This window comes from Musa acuminata, chromosome BXJ1-5 (genome assembly GCF_036884655.1).
Source record: "Musa acuminata AAA Group cultivar baxijiao chromosome BXJ1-5, Cavendish_Baxijiao_AAA, whole genome shotgun sequence".
NCBI lineage: Eukaryota > Viridiplantae > Streptophyta > Magnoliopsida > Zingiberales > Musaceae > Musa > Musa acuminata.
Window position 1 is genome coordinate 7,382,504 of NC_088331.1, and position 22,643 is coordinate 7,405,146.

At 38.6% G+C, this 22,643-nt stretch overlaps 3 protein-coding genes across 6 annotated transcripts; all 3 read left to right on the forward strand.

Annotated features, from left to right (window-relative positions):
• The first annotated feature begins 515 nt into the window (after window positions 1–515).
• LOC135673482 (serine/arginine-rich splicing factor RS41-like) lies at window positions 516–5,413 on the forward strand. Of its 2 annotated transcripts, none has more exons than XM_065182487.1 (6): window positions 516–655; window positions 2,044–2,181; window positions 3,486–3,598; window positions 3,694–3,929; window positions 4,728–4,988; window positions 5,085–5,413. In XM_065182487.1, the coding sequence occupies exons 2-6, from the start codon at window positions 2,073–2,075 to the stop codon at window positions 5,095–5,097; spliced, it is 732 nt and encodes a 243-aa protein (XP_065038559.1). In that variant the 5' UTR covers window positions 516–655; window positions 2,044–2,072; the 3' UTR covers window positions 5,098–5,413. The 2 variants fall into 2 exon arrangements, with proteins under 2 accessions (XP_065038559.1, XP_065038560.1); XM_065182488.1 differs by lacking the exon at window positions 516–655 and adding an exon at window positions 2,972–3,290 and having other exon boundaries at window positions 2,043–2,181.
• A 4,056-nt stretch (window positions 5,414–9,469) lies between these two features.
• LOC135673483 (cytochrome P450 87A3-like) lies at window positions 9,470–12,581 on the forward strand. 2 transcript variants are annotated; one of them, XM_065182490.1, is made up of 9 exons: window positions 9,470–9,778; window positions 9,857–10,181; window positions 10,246–10,395; window positions 10,470–10,721; window positions 10,804–10,893; window positions 10,974–11,052; window positions 11,143–11,249; window positions 11,738–11,868; window positions 12,205–12,581. In XM_065182490.1, exons 1-9 carry the CDS (start codon window positions 9,567–9,569, stop codon window positions 12,293–12,295), a joined length of 1,437 nt encoding a protein of 478 aa, XP_065038562.1. In that variant the 5' UTR covers window positions 9,470–9,566; the 3' UTR covers window positions 12,296–12,581. The 2 variants fall into 2 exon arrangements, with proteins under 2 accessions (XP_065038562.1, XP_065038561.1); XM_065182489.1 differs by having other exon boundaries at window positions 11,738–12,581.
• Window positions 12,582–18,072: 5,491 nt separating this feature from the next.
• LOC135673484 (cytochrome P450 87A3-like) lies at window positions 18,073–22,224 on the forward strand. Of its 2 annotated transcripts, XM_065182492.1 has the most exons (10): window positions 18,073–18,569; window positions 18,648–18,972; window positions 19,037–19,186; window positions 19,261–19,512; window positions 19,595–19,684; window positions 19,765–19,843; window positions 19,934–20,040; window positions 20,540–20,670; window positions 21,208–21,512; window positions 21,698–21,836. In XM_065182492.1, the coding sequence occupies exons 1-9, from the start codon at window positions 18,364–18,366 to the stop codon at window positions 21,296–21,298; spliced, it is 1,431 nt and encodes a 476-aa protein (XP_065038564.1). In that variant the 5' UTR covers window positions 18,073–18,363; the 3' UTR covers window positions 21,299–21,512; window positions 21,698–21,836. The 2 variants fall into 2 exon arrangements, with proteins under 2 accessions (XP_065038564.1, XP_065038563.1); XM_065182491.1 differs by lacking the exon at window positions 21,208–21,512 and having other exon boundaries at window positions 21,698–22,224.
• The last annotated feature ends 419 nt before the right edge of the window (window positions 22,225–22,643 follow it).

The following is a 22,643-nucleotide window of genomic DNA, read 5'->3' on the forward strand; positions in this document are numbered from 1 at the left end:
TCTCACATTCAGTTTTTTATGTAAAAAATTTAGAGTCTTCCAAAACAGTGATACCAATTTACTTCTTTTCATTATGCTTAAAATATTTGAAACCTAACCACAGCAAAATATAATACTTACAAGTTAAATATGAGTTATATATCTAATTCATCTAAAAGCTTGTAGCGATATCCATACTAGATCCAGCTGTTGACTAGGTGGGTCCCTTTTGGCCTCTCCGTTCGCCTTGGCTGCCGCACCCTCGGTGAGTCGACTATAAAAGACGCGCGTCGCACGCTCAGCCGTGCCGCGGGACTTGCGGGGCCAAAGACGAGATCGACACCATTGGATCGGTGGGTGCACGAATCTGACAGTTCCGTCCTTCGACAACGGACGCTTTATGCGGTGTACGCGTGTAGTCCCGTTGAGGATCCGAGTTCAAGCGACGCAGCAAACGCAGGGAAAAAGAGGTGTCGCTTGAAAACGTGGGCCCCATCTAGTTATGGGGTGACGATTGGAAATGTCGCGTGAAATGTAATCCGTATCTTTCGGTGGATCTGCCGAGAGGTCGTCCTTTTCCCGACCTAACCTCCCCCCTTTGCCCTCGAGAGTCCATTTCGAGTCGGCCTAGGGTTTCGGCCGTCACTTCGCCGATAAAGAACTGCTTCGATCGCAGGTAACAATTTCCTCAGAATCCATTGAATGTTTCGATCATGCTAATTTCTCGTTATTTTCTTCGTTTCTCATACGTATAGATCAAACAAGTTCTTATCTTTTTTTTACTCCTATCGATAGATCATCTGTGATTTCTCTGGCCTCAGGTTAATGACTTGATCTGTTTACTAATGTTCTTTTCCTCGGCAATATTTTTGCATCCTTCTTTGAGTCTTCTGATCTCTTTTGGCTGCTATGTTTTTCGTCGGATGAATTTCGGATCCTAACATGGAACGCTCTGCTGCATAAGAGTGTTAGTCGTCATATCCCCAAAATTTCTTGTTCCAATATTTATTTAGCATTATGTCTCTGAGATTTTCTGCCGAAAGGGAGGTTATCACCCTTGAAATGGTCATCTCTGGGTTCTCATTTCTTGTACCTGATGAACCTTGGTATTTAGATCGAGATCAACCTGCATACAATATCTAGCATAGGGCTGGATATTATTGCAAGAAGTGCTTTGCTCCCACTGCTTAGTTTGAGACGAACCGACATACACCATCTAGCATAGGGCTGCATCTTATTGTGATAAGTATCTTCCTGCCACTGCTTAATATGAACCTTGTTGGAGCAGAATATGAAATGCTTTGTTTGTGGGGTTCTGTTTCTCTCTTAGCTTTTGCTTTTGTTTGGTAATAGTATAGCAGAAGAGAGAAAAAGAGGGAAAAAGATGGGCCAGGGTCTTGCAGTTACATGCATGCTTGAAGTAAGAAGGTTAGAAAGACAACAAATGGTAGATTTGCATAGCTAAGCAATGAACTGCCTGAGTCTTGGATGGGTGAATTTGCATTAGTCAGGTGCAAACAAAGGAGACTAGAGAGGCAGGCATTAGAAAAAGATAATATTGGGAAGATGAATGAGTTGGTGTGTTAAATAATGTTGAGAAGGATGTGCCTGAATAGATAAATGATCTATCCTCTATATCTTAAGTAATTAACACAATTAATAAATTATTATTAACGAGAGATAACTATTGTTAATGAGAATTAGCAGGGAAAGGGGCTGAGCTGTGATTTTCTTGGTTTACTTGATCTCATTCTTAAATTTTTTTTGGCGATTTTTATATGACATCAAATTTCAATATGGTGTTGTAACTCATGATAATCTGTTAGCAGAGAGGATACATGATTATCACTTCTTTATGCACTTTAAATTAGGTAATTATTTTTATGGTAGTTGTACTTCTATCATGGACCAAGATTGAATAACATTATTGTCTTAATCCTTCAACTAATGACTAGATCAATCCTGTGTCATACGTGAGGATTTTAGTGGTCTACTGTTTTGGCAAAACTTTACTATTATCATGGTTGGCTTTTTTTATTGATATGGTTATCTTTTTTTCTCCAGATTTAGGTTCTTGTTGCTAATTAACCAGAATGTCAAGGTCGATTTTCTGTGGAAATTTGGATAATGACACTCGCCATTCTGAGCTTGAGCGGCTTTTCAGCAGATATGGGAAGGTTGACAGGGTGGATATGAAATCAGGTAACTTCCTATAATACTGTTGTATGACACCAGAATTCGAGGGTTTTTTTGACACATTCTCTGAAGCCTTTTTCTCAGACAATTGTTGTTACAGTTGCATTGATGCAGTTTTTGAACTATAATCTTTGGATGATAAATTAGTGTAACCACAAATATGCATGTTGGAAATGGTGCTGTTTCCGTTCGTGGTTCTGGGGCTGTCTGCTGGTCAGCGTATAGTTAGCATTTTATTATTCAGTTTGGTTTCCTGGGCCAAGTGGATCTGCAACGAACTGAACTTTCCTTTTCCTCATGATCCAGCTTTCGTTGCAGGTTCTAAGTAAGTAATATGCACATATGCTTCTGACAGCATAAATTTTCTTTTGCCATATCTACGAATCTGAATGCTTGTGTGGATTGGCCTTGCACATGAGGGCATTTTCAATAAAAAAAATTCAGTTACATCATTATATATTTCTTAGTGGCATTGGGAGGCAAAAAAAGAAAAAAAAACAAGAAGTTATTATGTCCTCTGAATATGCTGTGATGTGAACTTTCGGTGTGTATGATATCAAGAAGGAAGACCACACATGAAGTTGATAATTTTTGAATTATGGTCCCGGTTTATGCATTTTGAAAAGTCCCCACACATATTGACGTGGGACAGAACTATTGTGAACCATTCCACATGGTGCATAGTGGCAGGAGACCTGTTTTGAGGTTTCCTAGGGATTTGGAATCAGGATAAGTTTAAGAAAGCAGTATGTTTTTGAAGGATGATCCTCCATACTCAACAATTTCTTTGCCGCAGGAATATATTGGAGAATACATGCTCTTCTTGCTTGTTGGGCGCATGCATTCAACAATCCTTCCAGCTCGAGTTCATATTGCCTCTTTCCAGAGAGCTGATCCATTCCGCAATTCAATCGCATTTCATTCACACGGAAACATTCTCCACAAGACTATTGCCTTTAATTTCTCGTGAACTTTGCCCAGCCTTCCATCCCAACCATGTTTCCATCCTGAACAGCCTGGCTGGAGAATATGTATGGAGGAGGACTCTCTGTACCATGGCCTACCACAATACCTGTCTTTTGGACTAATGTTCTCTGACGTCATTTAGTTACCAGGTCTGTTTCTTTTTTCTATGGTCATTTTCTAGCTCGCTCTCTAAGAGATAGATGGCTAGATACCGAATCTCTGAATGGGTCTGCCGGAGGCCCTTCAGACTGGGTTCACTTAAGAAGGATTAGCATGGAAAGGTAATATCAAGTCAGATAATTTCATGATAAAATATATTTTACCATGCTTCCACTATTTTGTAGGGTTTGCTTTTATATACATGGATGATGAGCGTGATGCTGAAGATGCAATACGTGGACTTGATCGGCTAGAGTTTGGCAGACATGGGCGGCGGCTCCGTGTTGAGTGGACAAAGGCAGGGTGCTAGCAAAGCCTATGTTTTTGGTAGATGATTAAGCATGCTGACCTTAGGGGATAATAGTATCTCACTCATGGAACTTCTCTCTGCAGCAAGAAAGGAATAGCAGAAGGTCTGGCAGTTCAAGAAGGCCTTCGGCTAACACAAAACCTTCAAAGACCTTGTTTGTCATAAACTTTGACTCAATCAACACCAGGACACGGGATTTGGAAAGGCATTTTGAGCCATATGGAAAAATTTTGAATGTTAGGATTCGAAGAAATTTTGCCTTCATCCAGTTTGATGCTCAGGACGATGCAACAAAAGCACTAGAGGCTACCCACATGAGGTAAAGTGACGTTACATTCGGGTTTTTCGATTCAACAGTGTAAATATTATATATATTTTAATTCTAATCTATCTTTTTGTTGATGTAATTTATCTTCGAAATCCTTTTTCAATTTCTCTTTAAAAGTATTTGTGATTGAGCGCATGTTCATCTTTTTGCATATACTGGTGACCTGGATGATCTAGCACATCCTAGCTTCATATAACATGGAAGTTAAACTGTAGAGATCTGTTTGCATTCCGCTTGAAGCTGCTATGATTAAGATTCATATAACCATCATCACTGAACTAATCATGGATCAGTTACTACTTACCATCAATGGTCTGAGACCCCTTCACCGAGTAAGATGCCTAGGAGTTAAGATCGTTGAAGTATTTTCTGGATTTCAGTCAACTTTTTGGGTAGGGTGTGGGATTACTTGTTTATGGTCTGTACCTCATAACCAGTTCAATTTTCTGTACTTGTTTTATTGATGACTTTTGCTTATCATTCATGACAGAGCAGCAAGTTCATAAATTTCTGCTTATCAGTCCATGAAGTTAAAGTTCACAATTTCTGCTTGTCATGTGCAGCATCGTCCACCATTTTCTGATTCATAAGTTTACCTATTGACTACGCAGTTAGTAATTTTACATGTACTTGTTGCAGTGAATTTTACGTGTAGCTTCTTATTTAACAGAAACAAACAAAACTCATTCTACAAACTCATAATAATGAACCTGATTTGGAATGATCTGACTCAGTTGCTCTGAACTTACTTGTGGGTTTTCTTTATTTTCTAATTCATTGGACAACCAGCAAGCTGATGGATCGGGTGATCTCCGTCGAGTATGCAGTCCGTGATGATGACGATAGAAGAAACGGCTATAGCCCTGATCGGAGAGGTCGGGAAAGGTCAAGAAGCCATGATCGAGGACGGTCTTCAAGTCCTTATGGTAGAGGCGTGGAGAGGGCGAGCCCCAACTACGGTCGTGCTCCCAGTCCATATGCCAAGGCCAGGGAGAGGGGAAGTCCTAGCTATGAAAAAGCTCAAAGTCCTGCCGATGATAGAGACCGCAGGTGAGTAGTGCTTGGTACCGAGTCCCTTTAGTGTTGCACCAGTTTTTCGGGATCACTGTTCTTGCACAATGTCAAACTACTATTTTGTTGGTGCAGTCGCTCCCCATGAAGGCAGGCAGTATCTGAAGCGCTCGGTTCCTGTTGATCCCAAAAAGTGTGTTGTTGTGCAGCTTATCCCAGTAGATGTTTGTTTACTTTGCCATGATCAGAGGTCCCCATTAGATTGTGTGTGATGACTTAGCTTATCTTGTTTTCTCATTAGAAAATAGGCAAGGGAAGTGTTTTTGCACTGTACTTGTCTTTGACACCTTGTTCATTATTTCTGGCTTCTATATAACACTCCGATTTTGTTTCAAGAATGTCATTGCCTTGCGGTAATGATATTTGGGTGAAAAATTTTAATTTCTAATTTATTTTATTTTCAATCAAGTATTATCAACATATTCATGAACAATTGTGTAGATTTGATAGATAGAAGATAAAATGAAGAAAAATGATATATAGTTAAAAGGGACAATATAATTAATATTAATGGTGCAAGGAATGAATATTCAGTGGGATACCTAAGAAGATTTTACGATAAATTATATAACAATGATTGAAATTCTTTTCATTTAAGTTCTGTACAGTTATCGGTGATGATAAAAAAAAAACTATGCAGCGGATTTGAGATATGAGGCAGCTGATTTGTTGGGATTATCAGGGAATTGATTTCCTGTCCTGTTAACATTGGAACAAAAACATAAAACTTATAGGTCTGATGTTGAGTCCTGTTGGTATCATCAGAACAAAAACATGGTAGGACTGAAGCAATCATTATCCACAGTCAAACAGAAAAGCAAAATCTGTAGAAGTTCCGAGGCATCACTGGGAAGTATAAAAGCATCAAACTTTATCAGATTGTTGTTGATGTCAGATCAAATGTAGGGATCAAAATAGGGCAAAACTGATTAGAAAGAAAGAGAGTTCAAATGGCCTACTTCATCTTTAATCCATGAGGCGACACAATTTTCCTTGTTGTTGTTGAATGCACATGATCCAAATTATTTGCTAGCTTAGGGAAGCAGAAGAAATATCCCTATATAGGAACCGACTTAAATGAACAGTTTGGAAAACCCTCCGACACCCCAGTAAATAGCAACTCCAGTATTTGGACAACCCTCTCCCCACCTCAATAATTATTATTAGATGCAACAGAAGACTACTACAGTAGCATTTGAACTACCCACTCCCTACCCCCAATAATTATGATTAGATAGAGTACTCTACAATAGTTGAAGAAAGTACTTTTACTGTGGTGGAGGTACTCTACAATAGTTGAAGAAAGGACTTTTTCATGCTTGGAATATTTGAACAACCCCCTCGCTGCCTCTCAATAGTTATCATTTGATGCGACAAAAATAATTGAAGAAAGACAACTTCATGTTCTACAGTAGTTGAAGAAAGGATCACGTGTAACATGTTCTCAAATAATAGTAAGAAGATACTATTAGTCCAAGATTAAATCAAATAGAAAAAAAAACTCAAGATGATAAACTTTATTGAGCTTCTCAGAAAGAATAATACTTATATATTTTAAACAACTCTTAGATTTTATTTTACTTGAATTGATCTCTGTATGACTCTATCTAATCTTATTTGAAAGATAAAATATTAATTTGAAATCTTCCTAAATATATTTTGATTTTTTAAATTAAGATTTTTTTATCCTTACAAATCTATCTAATCTTATTTAAAAGATAAAATATTAATTTTATGATCTTTCAAAATATACTTTAACTTCTTAACACTCCCTCTTAAAGTATAATTTTATATATAAGTCCTGACTTGATTTGTAGAGTTTTGGATCACCTATAGAAATATGATCTTGATCAAAATATTCTCCAGGGTGCATATGAATATTACCATCCTTTTTTATACTATTTGGAAATCTATCTGAATCAAATTGCTTCATTCGAAAACTTTTAGGACCATCGAGAATACCTCTTGGCTCATAGTCTGATCTAAATTTACTAAATGAAAGACCATTGAAATCTGTAGCTGGACTTTATACAGAAGGCACAACATCTATATGATGGTCGAATTCAAAATTAGGCTTGTGCAAATTAGAAATAGTACCAAATTCCTTACAGAAGCCTTGACATAATATCCCAAGTTTCATTTTTATGAATAACAATCATTTCTTTATTCATGGAATCCTCTTATACCTTAAGCTTCATCAAAACAAGTAGGCTCAAGATCATTAGTTGATTAAGAAATGAAACAGTGACATATGTTTACGTGGTCCCCATCTCTGCTAGTTTGATAATTATTATTTTTATCTTTTCAATATTAAAATTTTCTCTTTGTGAAAATTATAACTCCCCTTATCACTTTGCTCTATTATTGGTGACGAAGAAATAACATGAGTAGATATAAATGAGGAAGGAGATGATTAAATATATATCACTTTCATTATTGTAATTGATATTTTCAAAAGAAATACTTATGAAAGATAATAACAAGAAACTTTATCAAACACAACATCTCGAGATACTATATACCTGTGTTTGTGTATCTATATATTTCTAACTTTTCTTCCTTTCATCATAGCCAATAAAGATACATTTCTTGGCCTTAATATCAAGCTTGCTTCTCTGGTATATGAATATAGCATGGAGAACTAAATATTCTGAAATGTATTTGCAATAGAGAAGAGATTTTTCTTCATACTTGGAATATGGTAAACACTCTTCAATATAATAGGATCATTGTCTTCAGCTGATATTATGATAGTGCCTTTCTTTTTCACTTGATGAATAATATTATCTATCATAATAATTATATTATTATATTTATATTGATAAAGATTGATGAATTTGGTACCATCTCCAGTGAGACGAAGACCATATCTTGAATCAATAATCCAGTTATTTTCAAAATTGATAGATGTCATGGCCTCAATAATTTCAGCTAAAAAGTATTTGCCCTAATCTTCAATAGTAACATTAGAACAATCTTCTTTATTTGTAATATTTTCACATTTAATCATTATATTCTTGATATGGCCTAACTTATCACACCTATAACACTTGATCTTCTTCAGATTTACATTATTGTTTAAAAAGAACTCTTGCTTACTGTTAGCATCATCCTTTGAAAAAGACTCTTTATCATTATTATTATTATCATTCTTTTTATTTGTTAAAAATGTATCTTCATCTCTCATGGAAATAGAAACTCCCTTTAATGAGCTAAGGATTCCTAAGAAGCAAAAAGAATTTTCGACTCTACCCAGGATGGTTGTTGAACCCATCCCTCAATAGATGTAATATAAGGAATATATTATTTTCAAAGATCACAAACAATATAACGTCTTATTCGTGTATCAGAAATAGTCTCATTTGGATCTAAAAGTAATGTATTTGAATATAAATGTTTAATCTTCAAAAAATAATGAAAAATTGAGAGATCATTTTAGATAGTATTTGTTAAATCATTTTCCAAATACTAAAGTCGAATGATGTTCTTTTTATTGAGCAATAAAAATTCAGCTTTTACATTTAAAATCTTCCATCTCTTCATGGCATCTCCATTTGTATTATCTAATGTTGTTATTGCATTACCACCAACCACATCCCATAAATCTTCCCTTAAGAGATAAGACTCCAAACAAGTCTTTTAGATCTTATAGTTAGGCTGATTGACAAGTTCAATACTAAATCTACCAATTCGACTATAATTTTTATTATTACAAAAGATTATCTTCTTCACCAAGGAGATTTTGAAATATAGATTATCACCCTTGTAACTCTGATACTATGTGAAGAAAGAGAGGATCACATGCAAGTGTAATCTTTTCTCAAATAGTAGTAACAAATTATTACTAGCCTAAGATCAAACCAAATAGAAGAAATAGAAACTAAGGCGGAAATGAAAAATTTTATTGAACTTCTCAAAAAAAAAAAATCTTATATATCTTAAATGACTCGTACATGACTTGAATACTTAAGGCTTGAATTGATCTAAATATGTAGATGTCACCTATTTATACATGTGAAATACAAGAATCTATAATCTCTACAACTCTATCTAATCTTATTTAAAAGATAATATATCAATTTGAAATCTTTCAAAATATATTTTAACTTTTTTAAACTAAGAATTTCTTATCCTTGTAAATCTATCTAATCTTATTTAAAAGGTAAAATATTAATTTATATTCTTATAAAATATATTTTAACTTCTTAACAAAACAATCCCCTCTACCCCCTCCTAATAATTAATGATATGATATAACAAAAGATAGACTCATTCATTCTCAGTTAAACAAACAACATACCCCACCCAATAGTTATGATTAGATACCGCAAAAAAATTTAGACTTTTATTCGATCTCAAGATAAGAATTTAGATTAGGATGAAGAGATTTATAAATAAGGATGAGAAAGTTTGAATTAATATAAATAAGCATTCATGAATGACTTAAGGTAGCACAGATAGAAAGTATTCCTCAATCATTGTACTATCTTTTTCATTTCCTCGAAGTTCTGCCGAAGCCAACACCTTATCCTCATCCTCCACTCTTACACTTCAGCTATGCATATGGCATTCCTGGTTGCCATGTTCAGTGCAGTGTCGGTGGTCGTACTGGCGGTTCACTGGGTTTACAGATGGAGGAACCCAAGGTGCAGCACCGGAAACCTTCCGCCTGGCTCCATGGGTTTGCCTCTGCTTGGCGAGACCATGCAATTCTTCTCACCGAACACCACTTTCGATGTCTCTCCCTTCATCAAGAACAGGATAAAGAGGCACGTAGAATCAAATCAAAGCGTCATCACTCTTGCACTACTTCTTGTCTCTTTACACATTTGATGGATGCACTTCAGGTACGGGCCAGTGTTCAGAACCAGCTTGGTCGGCCTGCCTGTGGTTGTGTCCACCGACCCGGAGCTCAACCACTTCGTCTTCCAACAAGAGGGGAGGCTGTTCGAGAGCTGGTACCCTGAGACCTTCACCGAGATCTTTGGCCGCAGCAACGTGAGCTCCTTGCATGGATTCATGTACAAGTACCTCAAGAGCTTGGTTCTCAAGCTCTTCGGTCCCGAGTCCCTCAAAGAGCTGCTGCTTCGTGATGTGGAGACGGCAGCATGCGCCAATCTCTCCTCGTGGTCGCGTCTGTCGAGCATCGAGCTGAAGGAAGCCACGTCAAATGTAACCTTTTTTCTTGTAGATACATTTCTGCCAGTTTCTGATTACCTCACCCAACTGTTCACAGATGATATTTGATCTCACTGCCAAGAAGTTGATTAGCTACGAATCTTCGTCTTCATCTGAGAGTTTGAGGAAAAATTTTGTGGCCTTCCTACGAGGACTGATCTCGTATCCGGTGGATCTCCCAGGCACAGCTTATCACCGGTGTATGCAGGTAATCGACCACTTTCCTTTCTTTGTTTGATTCCAGTGTCTGGAAATGAGTATGGATTCTCTTGACATGTTCAGGGAAGGAAGAACGTATTGAAAGTGCTGAAAAATATGCTTAAAGAAAGGCGGAATTCTCCATGGAAACAACATGGAGATTTCTTCGACTGTGTCATTGAAGAGCTGAACAAAGAAAGATCATTGATAACGGAGACCATTGCTCTGGATTTGATGTTTGCGCTGCTCTTCGCGAGCTTCGAGACCACATCTCTGGCCCTCACGCTGGCCATAAAGTTTCTCACGGACCACCCAAATGTACTGGAGAAATTGACAGTACGTTTCATGCACGTACTGTACCCACAGAGATCGACAAATTAGACCGGCTATCTTTTTGATCATAGAATCACATTTGCAGGAAGAGCATGACACAATACTAAAGAACCGAGAGGACCCAATGACAGGAGTGACATGGATGGAGTACAGATCAATGACATTCACATTTCAGGTGAGCTTTTGACCTCAGAAATTGAGGAGAAAATGTATGACATGAACTAATAAATCAATGGGTTCTTTATCCTGTTGAAGGTTATCAATGAAACAGCGAGGTTGGCAAATATAGCGCCAGGGATCTTCAGAAAAGCACTGAAGGACATCCAGTTTAATGGTCGATCGATATCTACTGTGACATAAATCTCTTCTGATCCACACTTGTTGATCTCGAGGTCTCAAAACCCAGACTCTGGTTTTGCTACAGGATACACAATTCCTGCAGGATGGCGAATCATGGTGTGTCCTCCAGCAGTGCATCTGAACCCTGAGATATACGAGGATCCACTCACCTTCGACCCAAGTAGATGGAAGGTTGGTGAACCAGTCCAGTTCAGTTTAATAGCATGTATGCCAACTGCCACTTTCATGTTAAGATTGCTAGTGGTTCTGAGAGACATCCAGCAGATCCGTCATCTAATTTCAATATTCATATCCATGCTAACAGTGCTAAAAGATTGCATAGATTATTCGGCCCTCAGATTTGCTTAGCTTGCTCTTTTAGTAAACAAACATGTCAACGTGACTTAGTGATCAGCAACAAAGGTTTTCTTCTTGGAAGAAAGTTTATATATATATATAGATATATACACACCTCATTCTGCATTACATGTAACAAGAGCTACAGAGGCCATGTCCAAGATCTTCCTATCAAATAATCAATGTTGGTAGGGTTTTAGCTAGATCTACTCTGTTGCACCCAAGCACATGGAATTCATGGAACATCTCTTAAGTCAGCCAACTCATCATGGGATCAAGTCTGGCTCTAAGCCAAGGAAGAAAACCTTTTTGTTGGCACGCAGGAGAGGCCAGAACTGAATGGTGGGTCCAAGCATTTCATGGCTTTTGGAGGGGGCATGAGATTCTGTGTGGGCGCTGAATTCGCCAAGCTGCAGATGGCCATCTTCCTCCATTGCTTGGTGACCAAATACAGGTACAGTTTGGCCCTACCTTCCACCATTTTTCTTTTCTTTTACATAGTGGAAATACGTTGGCCATGGTTAACAAGGCAACTGCATGAGCTTCATGTACACACTGACAAAGCCCATTCCCACAATTAATCCATTAGCATTAGCAGCAAATCATGCTCTCCAAAATGCACCATTTGTTCCACGAGTTATAGAAGGATTTCATGGCAAGTGACCATGTTTGAGAATTATATGATCCTGGATGAAGGCTGCAGAGAGATGTTTATCTCGCAATGGCACCATATGATACTGCTCGTTTTGTCTGTAAACCTTTCATTTATTTGTAATTCTGCTTTTGTCAGCTGGAGGGCAATCAGAGGAGGAAATATAGTCCGAACGCCAGGATTAGGATTCCCAAATGGTTATCACATCCAGCTCTTTCCCAAAGCTTGATGATCTGCAGGGAGATGGCTTAGACACAGATCAGTTGTAAGATATGTATAATAGAGAGTCTAAATTTCCATAGAACAATTATATTGTGGTCTATAGACATGGCTGCTGGTGGCTCAAGAACTGTTGTTTGGGACCTTCTCCTCTTCTTCCTCATTGCTACAGTCCTGAGAGAAGATTTGGTGGTTCCATCAAAGGTACCTTCTGTTCTCTGCAAGTGTGTAGTGTGTGCAAACTGCTGTTCTGTGCGGTCCACTTGAGAAATAAAATCTTGAAACTTTGTGTGTTTCGTAGCTGAATTTGCTAAAATGGAGGATATCTTTCTAACATTGTTAGGTAAATATATTTATGCAAAGAATTTAATCCAGGAGGAAATTATTACTCACCCGGAAACAGCCATAACCTCTCCTGTGATGGATTAGAAGTCAAAACCTGCCTTTCTTGTGTGCAGAGTTTTTTACTGTGTCAGGAAGCATTTTCCATATGCCCAATATGCTGACCAGTACTTGCATTGAACAAGTGTCCTTAACCCTAGTAAATGAGCTTCTTCTACGCAGTGACAGAGATCCAACTGTGTTTGATGCCCTCTCTAGCACAGTGGGTTTACAATAATTGATTTGCATACAAGGTGAATTAAAAGAATTAAAAGGAATAAAAAGCTAATTTAACAGTGTGGAAATTCTAAAAATATTCATACATAGTAACCGACTTAAATGAACAGTTTGGAGACACTGTTATGCTATTAAATAGGCAAATCATTATTGGTTCATCAGATCTTAAGTGCGATTGGACTGAATTTTGACATGTTACAGGGAAAATGAACTTATCAGGCTTTGAACTTAATTACTAGTAAAAAACATAAAACTATTTGAAAAATAGGCAATCGTTCATCAATAACAGTAGCACCAACTAGAGAATGTATTCCCCAACAATCGAAGTCCTTAAATAAAAACTACATGAGCTAATAATTAATCAACTCGTGACTGTAAATTGTGAAACTTTCTTGACAAACACATAGAAGGACAATCACATCTTGTGCAACTTTTTTTATAAGACTTGTACCTGAAAATAAAAAAAACATGACAAATCACACAAAATGGACATTTTTATTTTTCACTATCAGGTGATTCATATACTATCATTCTACTATATCATGTCAGAGTACCACATCTGTAAGTTACCTAATAAAAAAAAAAAGGCTACATAATTATATTTGGATCGCAGAACGGACATAACCCATATCATTTTCACAGCACAAAATTATTGGGAATGCACTGCATCAAATATTTAATATGGTTTAGTTAAGCCTCCTCCATAGAACTTCCACCTTAGAGTAAACTCACGATCCTATCTCTACACCCTTTTTTTCTTCTTTTTATTTCATTACGTTTCACTGTCCATCAAATAAATGAACACTATTATACTTTGGTCATCACCCGTCAGGTAATTGACCTTTTAATTTTATTGAACCCTAATCACTAGTTCAAAATATTTAAGTCCAAGTTAATAGTAGCACGCCCATCACCCTCGTATATGTCAATCTAATTTGTTTAACCCACTTCCGATATGGATTAAATTGGGGTGTGACTATCACACTCTGCACTACATCACAGAATCTCTCTTTTACCATTCGGCTGCAACCCACAGGACCACCACATACAAAGAAATTATTTATAAGCCCAAAACCACTAATAGATTAAAGACAACCCTCAATAGTTTCATTAAAACCCAAAAGCTTCATTATTAATACTGAACAACTTTAATTATCTTAATGCTAATAACGATCCTATTATTATATTGACCTCAAAACTCAACCCGCCCCAGTTGATCTGACTCGTTGTTTGGGATTTCCAACACAATTTGATCAATTCCTACAGGTGCAAATGACCGATGGTAGTTCACCTCGTGAGAGATTATTGCTCGTGTAACTCGCAAAACCTATTTCTACCGTCGGCCTCAACCTTCTCCTTCTCAACATCGGCTTCACAACGGATACTGGAAATCAGCCCCACATAAATCCGACAAGTTAGGCCAAACTCCTATCTTTGTGATTCCAGTTCTTAGTTCATTGTTGCAACCAACGCTGCCAAACTGATCACAACTACCGATCAAAACCAAACAAGGCACATGAAATGACCAAAGGAAGTAGAACAAAAGGTCAGTGACAATAAGTACAAGATTCACGAAAAGTGGATAGTTAAACCCCAAGATGATGAAAGAATACGGCCAGTGATCTCAAAATTACACAGCATCGCCATCCGATTACGATGTGAATTCAGGCGAACAAATTTGCAACAGAAATCATAAGTCGAGGAATCAGAAGTTATGGATAAGAATAAGTTCATATATCCGAATCTCATAGAAGGTTGATCTATCGATACTAAAAGTCTGGGATAATAGGGGAGAGAAAGAGCGTCACCGTCGAAGGAGAGGAAGAGAGAAATGGATTCGTCAATAGGGGACGCCGCGACCGCCTTCCCGACGACTTCTTCCGTTCCGTTCGCTGTGCTATTTATTTGTTGTGTGCGCGAAGCCTTTCAAAATAATACAGCGATGCTTTTTCCCCATTTTAAGATTACCTGCTTGTCTACCTGACTTGGGACTGGAACGTAAAAATGGAGCCCACCAGGGACAATGTCCGAGACTACTCTGCCTCCAATAGCAGGACCGGTAAGCGATGACGCATCAGAAAGCGTGTTGTTATCCGGGAGGGGCCGCGCGATCTGTGCCATCTCTCGGTTTGGTGCGGATCGCATGAATAGCCACGGGCAGCGATCGTCTCTATAGATGACGTGTCACAAAAGCATTGACTTAAAAGCGGGTCCCGGCTAACATTCATCGCGATCTCCGACGGTGCGATCGTCTCTATGGGACGCTGTTTGATGGGTGTGCTTCGTCCCGTCCCGCCGCGTGGTTCGGGTACGGTGGTGGCGTGGTGCTTGAGTTGCTTGTTTCGCGTTGCCTACGCATCATGCATGACGAATGCCGCTTTGCCTATCTGAATCACCGGTTCGATCTGACCCGGTTGAGTTGCGTCGGCCGAACAAAGAGGATAGAATCGATATGTAATTCCCAAAAATAGTTGCTAATGGGAGAAAACCCATTTCAATTACCATTCCAGGAGGATGTCCGGCCTCTCCCCAAAGATCTCTGGGCTACAACGCTCGGACCGGGCTCGACCCGTGCGCGCAGGTTCTGGGCCAGGCTCTAGTCCGGCCTGCCGAGACCAATACGTGCATTGCACGTGCTATAGGCCCATAACAACTAGGATTTTTTAGTCTTACAAAATTTATCGAATAAAATTTAAAGTGAGTAATAATTATGAGTAGTATAATTATCGAATCGTATTTTCTTGGATTTCACCGGCTTCTCGTAATTAGGGCTCGTTGTGTGCACCTTCACCTTCTTCTATTTGTAACATATTAAGCATTGTATTCTTCTTAGATTATACCAATTTCTCTAAATAGTCTTGTAGTTCGTGTCTTTGTTATCTTTCCCAAAGGCGATATTTTATCTGAGAAGTAAGAAATGGGACACTCGAAATATGTTATGATTTTTGAAGTTTACTATTCATGATTCCTTTTTATTATTATTGATATTTTATTTAAAAATTATTAAAAAAATATATTATTATACTATTTTAAATTTAGTATTATCAATTTTATTTTTTATATTTATTTCTCTTACAATCACTTATTTTTGCTAATGTTGTTAGAATTCGTTCGACCTTACTTGTGGATCTTTGATGTCACCTTTTAAGAAGAAAGAAGAAAAAAAAAAAAAAAAGAGGGGGAGGAGGAAGAATAAAAGGAGACGAGACGATGAGGAGAAGAACGAGAAGAAAAAAAAAGATAACATTTATGTTCATTTATATAAAAATAATTTAAAATAGTAAAAAATTAAAAAAAAACATAAATAGTAAAATAAGAATATAAATAGTAAAATTTTAAAATAAATTTAAACTACCATTTTCTCTCTATCAACACCTTTTTTTTTTGAAAAGGTCCCCAAGAGAGAGAAAAAAAAAGAAAAGAAAAGCACTAAGAAACTAACTCTTTCAACATCGAGGAGTCTACCACCAATAGACAGTAGTTAATACCGAATTACGAAAATTACTAAAAAGGTAGTTCTTTCAACATTAAAGAGTCTACGAATTACTTTTTGGATCACAATTCATCCTACTATATTAAATATAGTCAATTTACAATTCATCAAATTAGCAAATACAGCAGAATACATTGTTGAATGTTCTTAAGATATTTTAGTCGTGTATCAATTTGCAAAAGCGCTTTATAATACTCTGTTATAGGATCATGTTTGTAGAAGATAAGAAGGACATGCAACCAGTCACTACTTCTATCTTTCCATGAAGAAGTAAAGTTTGGTCAATCTACAACCACATGGCTGTGAATGAACCACATCGATATTTGGCATAGGAGACAGCGTTGGTCGTTGAGTTTGACAAAGTGTTCTTAAAATAAAGGTAGGTTTTCAGTTCTTGAAGGTAGAGCGCGGTATGAACTTTACGACAATAGCTTGATCTATCTTCTGACCATTTTAATATTTAATCTCTTTGCTTTCTTGGGTAACAGCAAAACCAAATCTACAATGGCTTATTCTGCTTACATTATGCTTTGAACAGAAGCCTCGCTGCTTGGTTAAGCAATCCCATGTCATGGATGACCTCTTCGAAGGGTATTAGAAACCACTGGAAATGCCAATCGAACCTTTTTGCCACCAAGTGGTATTGCTTTTCTTCCCACAAATCTAATCTTCTAGTAGTAGCATATCCAATGCAGAAGCTAAACCATATCATGCAAAGTGCACATTGAGGTCATGGACTTTGTGGCCTCAAGACAGATTAATTTCTACCTATATATTGATCTTTTTTTGTTTTTTGTTCTTATGGTGTTATCATTTAGTGATCTAGTGAACGCTGGAGTATATTGCTTTTGAATCATGGAAAATCCAAGAGGTTGGTGACGGGCAACTGATCCAAGTATTCTATTTTGATATCTCATCTTTGAAGAATTCCAAGTGTTTTAAGTCGATATCTTCTCAGATTCTTGCGTGCTAAATCTTTAAGAATCTAGGAGTTGAGATTGCGTTAGCTGGTTGGAAAAACGAGAGAGAAAAGGTATCAGCTGAGATGGCAAACTTGCCATGCCTTCATCATGAGAAGGAAGATGAAGGAGCTGAATCCAGTTATGCATTTTAGTTTTGGTCAACTCAGCTACTTACATCAAGGAGTTGGCTCCTATTTGAGAAGATCGACTAATTGAATGTGTCAGCAGCATACCTTCCTCGCATGTTCTGAAAGCTTCTTCTCTGCTTCTCATTGCGTCTCTCATGCTACAGTTTTGCATGATCCATGCTCAATATATAAACATCAGCTGTCCCCTGTGTGTCTGATGCAAGGAATTAGTTTTCTGGCACAAAGGATGCTTCTTCTGGAGCAAAATTTATTCTTAGATCAGAATAGAAAATTGGGATTGCAAGTCCTAAACTGGTGGTTGCAGGAAACAGAGTGCTAAATGCACACTTGATCTGAAAGAAAACTTGGTACAACGACACCGGTGCAACACCTTAATTAGTCTCACCTCCAACTACTGTACAGCTCTTCAGCCACACAGGAGGAGTAAACATAATCCAAGTTGTCTTGTGTAGTACTTTTATTGCATTGAATTGTGGTTAGCATCTCCCTTGAGTTGCTTTAAGGTTGTCTATATAATCAACTCCTTCAAACTCTGCAGCATTTGAACCCGCGCAGCCCCCCCCCCCACCCCAATAGCGAGGACCCCAGTAGTTAGGATTAGATGTAACTAAAGTTAAGGATTTAGTTTGGTACCCCTCAATCGAATGAATTATTGGTTGGTATTTTGATACGTAGATGAGGATGGGGAGGTTTGTGGATGAGGATGGAGAAGTTTGAAGTAATATAAATGAGTGCTCTTGGATGATTCAAGGCAGTGCAGATCGAAAATATTCCTCATTCCTTTTACTATCTTTTTCCTTTCTCGAAGTTCTGCGGCAGCTCATCCTCGACTCTTCCACTTCAGCTATATATACATATGGCATTCCTGGTTGCCATGTGCAGTGCAGTGGCGGTGGTCGTACTGGTGGTTCTCTGGGTTTACAGATGGAGGAACCCGAGATGCAGCATCGGAAAGCTGCCGCCTGGCTCCATGGGTTTGCCTCTGCTTGGCGAGACCATGCAGTTCTTCTCGCCGAACACCACTTTCGATGTCTCTCCCTTCATCAAGGACAGGATAAAGAGGTACGTAGAATGAAATCAATGCATCATCACTCTTGCACTACTTGTTATCTCTTTACACATTTGATGGATGCACTTCAGGTACGGGCCAGTGTTCAGAACCAGCTTGATCGGCCTGCCTGTGGTTGTGTCCACCGACCCGGAGCTCAACCGCTTCGTCTTCCAACAAGAGGGGAGGCTGTTCGAGAGCTGGTACCCTGAGACCTTCACCGAGATCTTTGGCCGCAGCAACGTGGGGTCCTTGCATGGATTCATGTACAAGTACCTCAAGAGCTTGGTTCTCAAGCTCTTCGGCCCCGAGTCCCTCAAAGACCTGCTGCTTCGTGATGTGGAGACGGCAGCATGCGCCAATCTCTCCTCGTGGTCGCGTCTGTCGAGCATCGAGCTGAAAGAAGCCACGTCAAATGTAACCTTTTTTCTTGTAGATACATTTCTGCCAGTTTCTGATTACCTCACCATACTGTTCACAGATGATATTTGATCTCACTGCCAAGAAATTGATTAGCTATGAATCTTCGTCTTCATCTGAGAGTTTGAGGAAAAATTTTGTGGCCTTCATACGAGGACTGATCTCATATCCGGTGGATCTCCCGGGAACAGCTTATTACCAGTGTATGCAGGTAATCGACCACTTTCCTTTCTTTGTTTGATTCCAGTGTCTGGAAATGAGTATGGATTCTCTTGACATGTTCAGGGAAGGAAGAACGTGATGAAAGTGCTGAAAAATATGCTTAAAGAAAGGCGGAATTCTCCAAGGAAACAACATGGAGATTTCTTCGACTCTCTCATTGAAGAGCTGAACAAAGAAAGATCATTGATAACGGAGACCATTGCTCTGGATTTGATGTTCGTGCTGCTCTTCGCGAGCTTCGAGACCACATCTCTGGCCCTCACGCTGGCCATAAAGTTTCTCACGGACCACCCAAATGTACTGGAGAAATTGACGGTAAGTTTCATGCACATACTGTACTCACAGAGATCGACAAATTAGACCGGCCATCTTTTGTATCATAGAATCACATTTACAGGAAGAGCATGACACAATAATAAAGAACCGGGAGGACCCATTGTCAGGAGTGACATGGATGGAGTACAGATCAATGACATTCACATTTCAGGTGAGCCTTTGACCTCAGAAATAGAGGAGAAAATGTATGACGTGAACTAATAAATCAATGGGTTCTTTATCCTGTTGAAGGTTATCACTGAAACAGCGAGGTTGGCAAATATAGTGCCAGGGATCTTCAGAAAAGCACTGAAGGACATCCAGATTAATGGTCGGTCGATATCTACCGTAACATAAATATCTTCTGATCCACACTTGTTGATCTCAAGGTCTCAAAACCCACACTGTGGTTTTGCCACAGGATACACAATTCCTTCAGGATGGCGAGTCATGGTGTGTCCTCCAGCAGTGCACCTGAACCCTGAGATATACAAGGATCCACTCACCTTCGACCCATGGAGATGGAAGGTTGGTGAACCAGTCCAGTGTTGAGTTTAGTAGCATGTATGCCAACTGCCACTTTCATGTTAACATTGCTAGTAGTTCTGAGAGATATCCAGCAGATCTCCCACTTCAATTACATTAGTGATTCCGTCATCTCATTTCAATATTCATATCCATGCTAACAGTGCTAAAAGTTTGCATAGATTATACAGTCCTCAGATTTGCTTAGCTTGCTCTTTGAGTAAACAAACATGTCATTGTGACTTAGTGATCAGCAACAAAGGTTTTCTTATTGGAAGAAACACACACACACACCTCATTCTGCATTACTTGTGACAAGAGCTACAGAGGCCATGTCCTAGATCTTCCTATCAAATAATCAATGTTGGTAGGGTTTTAGCTGGATCTACTCTGTTACACCCAAGCACATGGAATTCATGGAACCTTTCTTAAGTCAGCCATTTCATCGTGGGATCAAGTCTGGCACTAAGTCAAGGAAGAAAACCTCTTTGTTGGCACGCAGGAGAGGCCAGAACTGAATGGTGGGTCCAAGCATTTCATGGCTTTTGGCGGGGGAATGAGATTCTGTGTGGGCACTGAATTCACCAAGCTGCAAATGGCCATCTTCCTCCATTGCTTGGTGACCAAATACAGGTACAACATCGCCCTACCCTCCACCATTTTTCTTTTCTTTTACTTGGTAGAAATATGTTTGCCATAGTTAACAAGCCAACTGCATGAGCTTCATGTACACACTGACAAAGCCTATTCCCGCAATGCCAAGTAATCCATTAGCATTAGCAGCAGATCATGCACCCTGGTCAATATGTTTCATTTGTGGATGTTGGCTAGAATGAATTCATTGTTGGAGGAGGCTGCTGGATACAGTTAACCGCAGATTATACAAACAGGAGCAGTCGAATTCATTGTTTGTAAGATAATGTGTAGTGTGTAATCCATTCTTGAGGATAATCCAACAAAAGAGCTGTACTTTAAGTGGAAATGTGGCTGTCCAAAATGCACCATTAGTTCCAAGAGTTATAGAAGGATTTCGTGGCAAGTGGCCATGTTTGAGAATTATATGATCCTGGATGAAGGCTGCAGAGAGCTGTTCATCTCGCAATGGCACCATATGATACTGTTCATTTTGTCTGTAAAGCTTTGATTTATTTGTAATTCTGCTTTTGTCAGGTGGAGGGCAATCAGAGGAGGAAATATAGTCCGAACTCCAGGATTAGGATTCCCAGATGGTTATCACATCCAGCTGTTTCCTAAAGCTTGATGATTTGCTGGGAGATGGCTTAGACACAGATCAGTTGTAAGATATGTATGATAGAGAGTCTCAATTGCCATAAAACAACTATATTGTAGTCATTAGACATAGATGCTGGCGGCCCAAGAACTGTTGTTTGGGACCTTCTCCTCTTCTTCCTCATATCTACAGTCCTGAGAGAAGTTTTGGTGGTTCCGTAAAAGGTGCCTTCTCAAGTCTGCAAGTGAGTAGTGTGTGTAAACTGCTGTTCTCTGCTGTCCACTAGAAAAATAAAATCTTGAAATTTTATATGTATTTAGTAGCTGAATTTGCTAACATGGAGGATATCTTTCTAACATTGTTAGGTAAATATATTTATGCAAAGAATTTAATCCAGGAAGAAATTACTACAACTTTAATTTTTTGCAGGGATAATTCTACAATAAAAGATAAAATCCAGATGCCAATGAAGCTAGCTAGATTCAAACTGCACAATACTGTATCAATCTGTCTTCCTGAGCTCGAGGTTGATGATGAGGTGGTCCACGGCACACTGTAAAACGAGTGTGGTCATAACACGCAAAGGATGGAGCTCTGAGCCAACCTGTCCATCTTCCTCGACGAGACATACATGCGTCTTTGTGTTCTCGTGGGTCCTCCTGAAACTATTTGTCTCAGCTTCCGCCACCATCTTCTTCCTCAAGAAATGGACTCACTCGGAAACAGCCATAACCTCTCCTGTGATGGATTAGAAGTCAAACCCTAACTCTCCTGTAGCGTACTGCATGCAATAATGTTGATGTGCAGAGTTTTCTGACTGTGTTGTGAAGCATTTTCCATATGCCCATATGCTGACTAGTACTTCCATTGAAGAAGTGTCTCTAACCCTAAAACATGCTCTTCTTCTACGCAGTGACGCAGATCCAACTGTGTTTGATGCCTTCTCTGTCACAGAGGGTTTACAATAATTGATATGCATACAAGGTGAAGAAAAATAATAAAAAGGGAAAAAACGAAGAAGCTAATTTAGCAGCGTGGATGTGATCTTCTCTAGCAACTCTAATGTCTAATTATAATAGATTGATAGTTTCCTATAAGGTTAACATTATCTCGTCAATTTTGGAGATCATATATTTGTGGATTTGTTTGAATTCCATTAATCGAAGCCTTACATTAATTCTAAAAATGAAACTTTTGATACTGAAATAAAAAGGTCAAGTATTTTTTTACAATACAAATAGTGGCGTTCTACATAAGATATGGAGTACATCACTACATTAATGACCTCAGAGGAGTGCCATTTGCTAGGATCAATGTTTATTTTAGTTGAACATTTGTCCTTCTCATGTGCCTCACTTGACAGATCCAAGAAAAC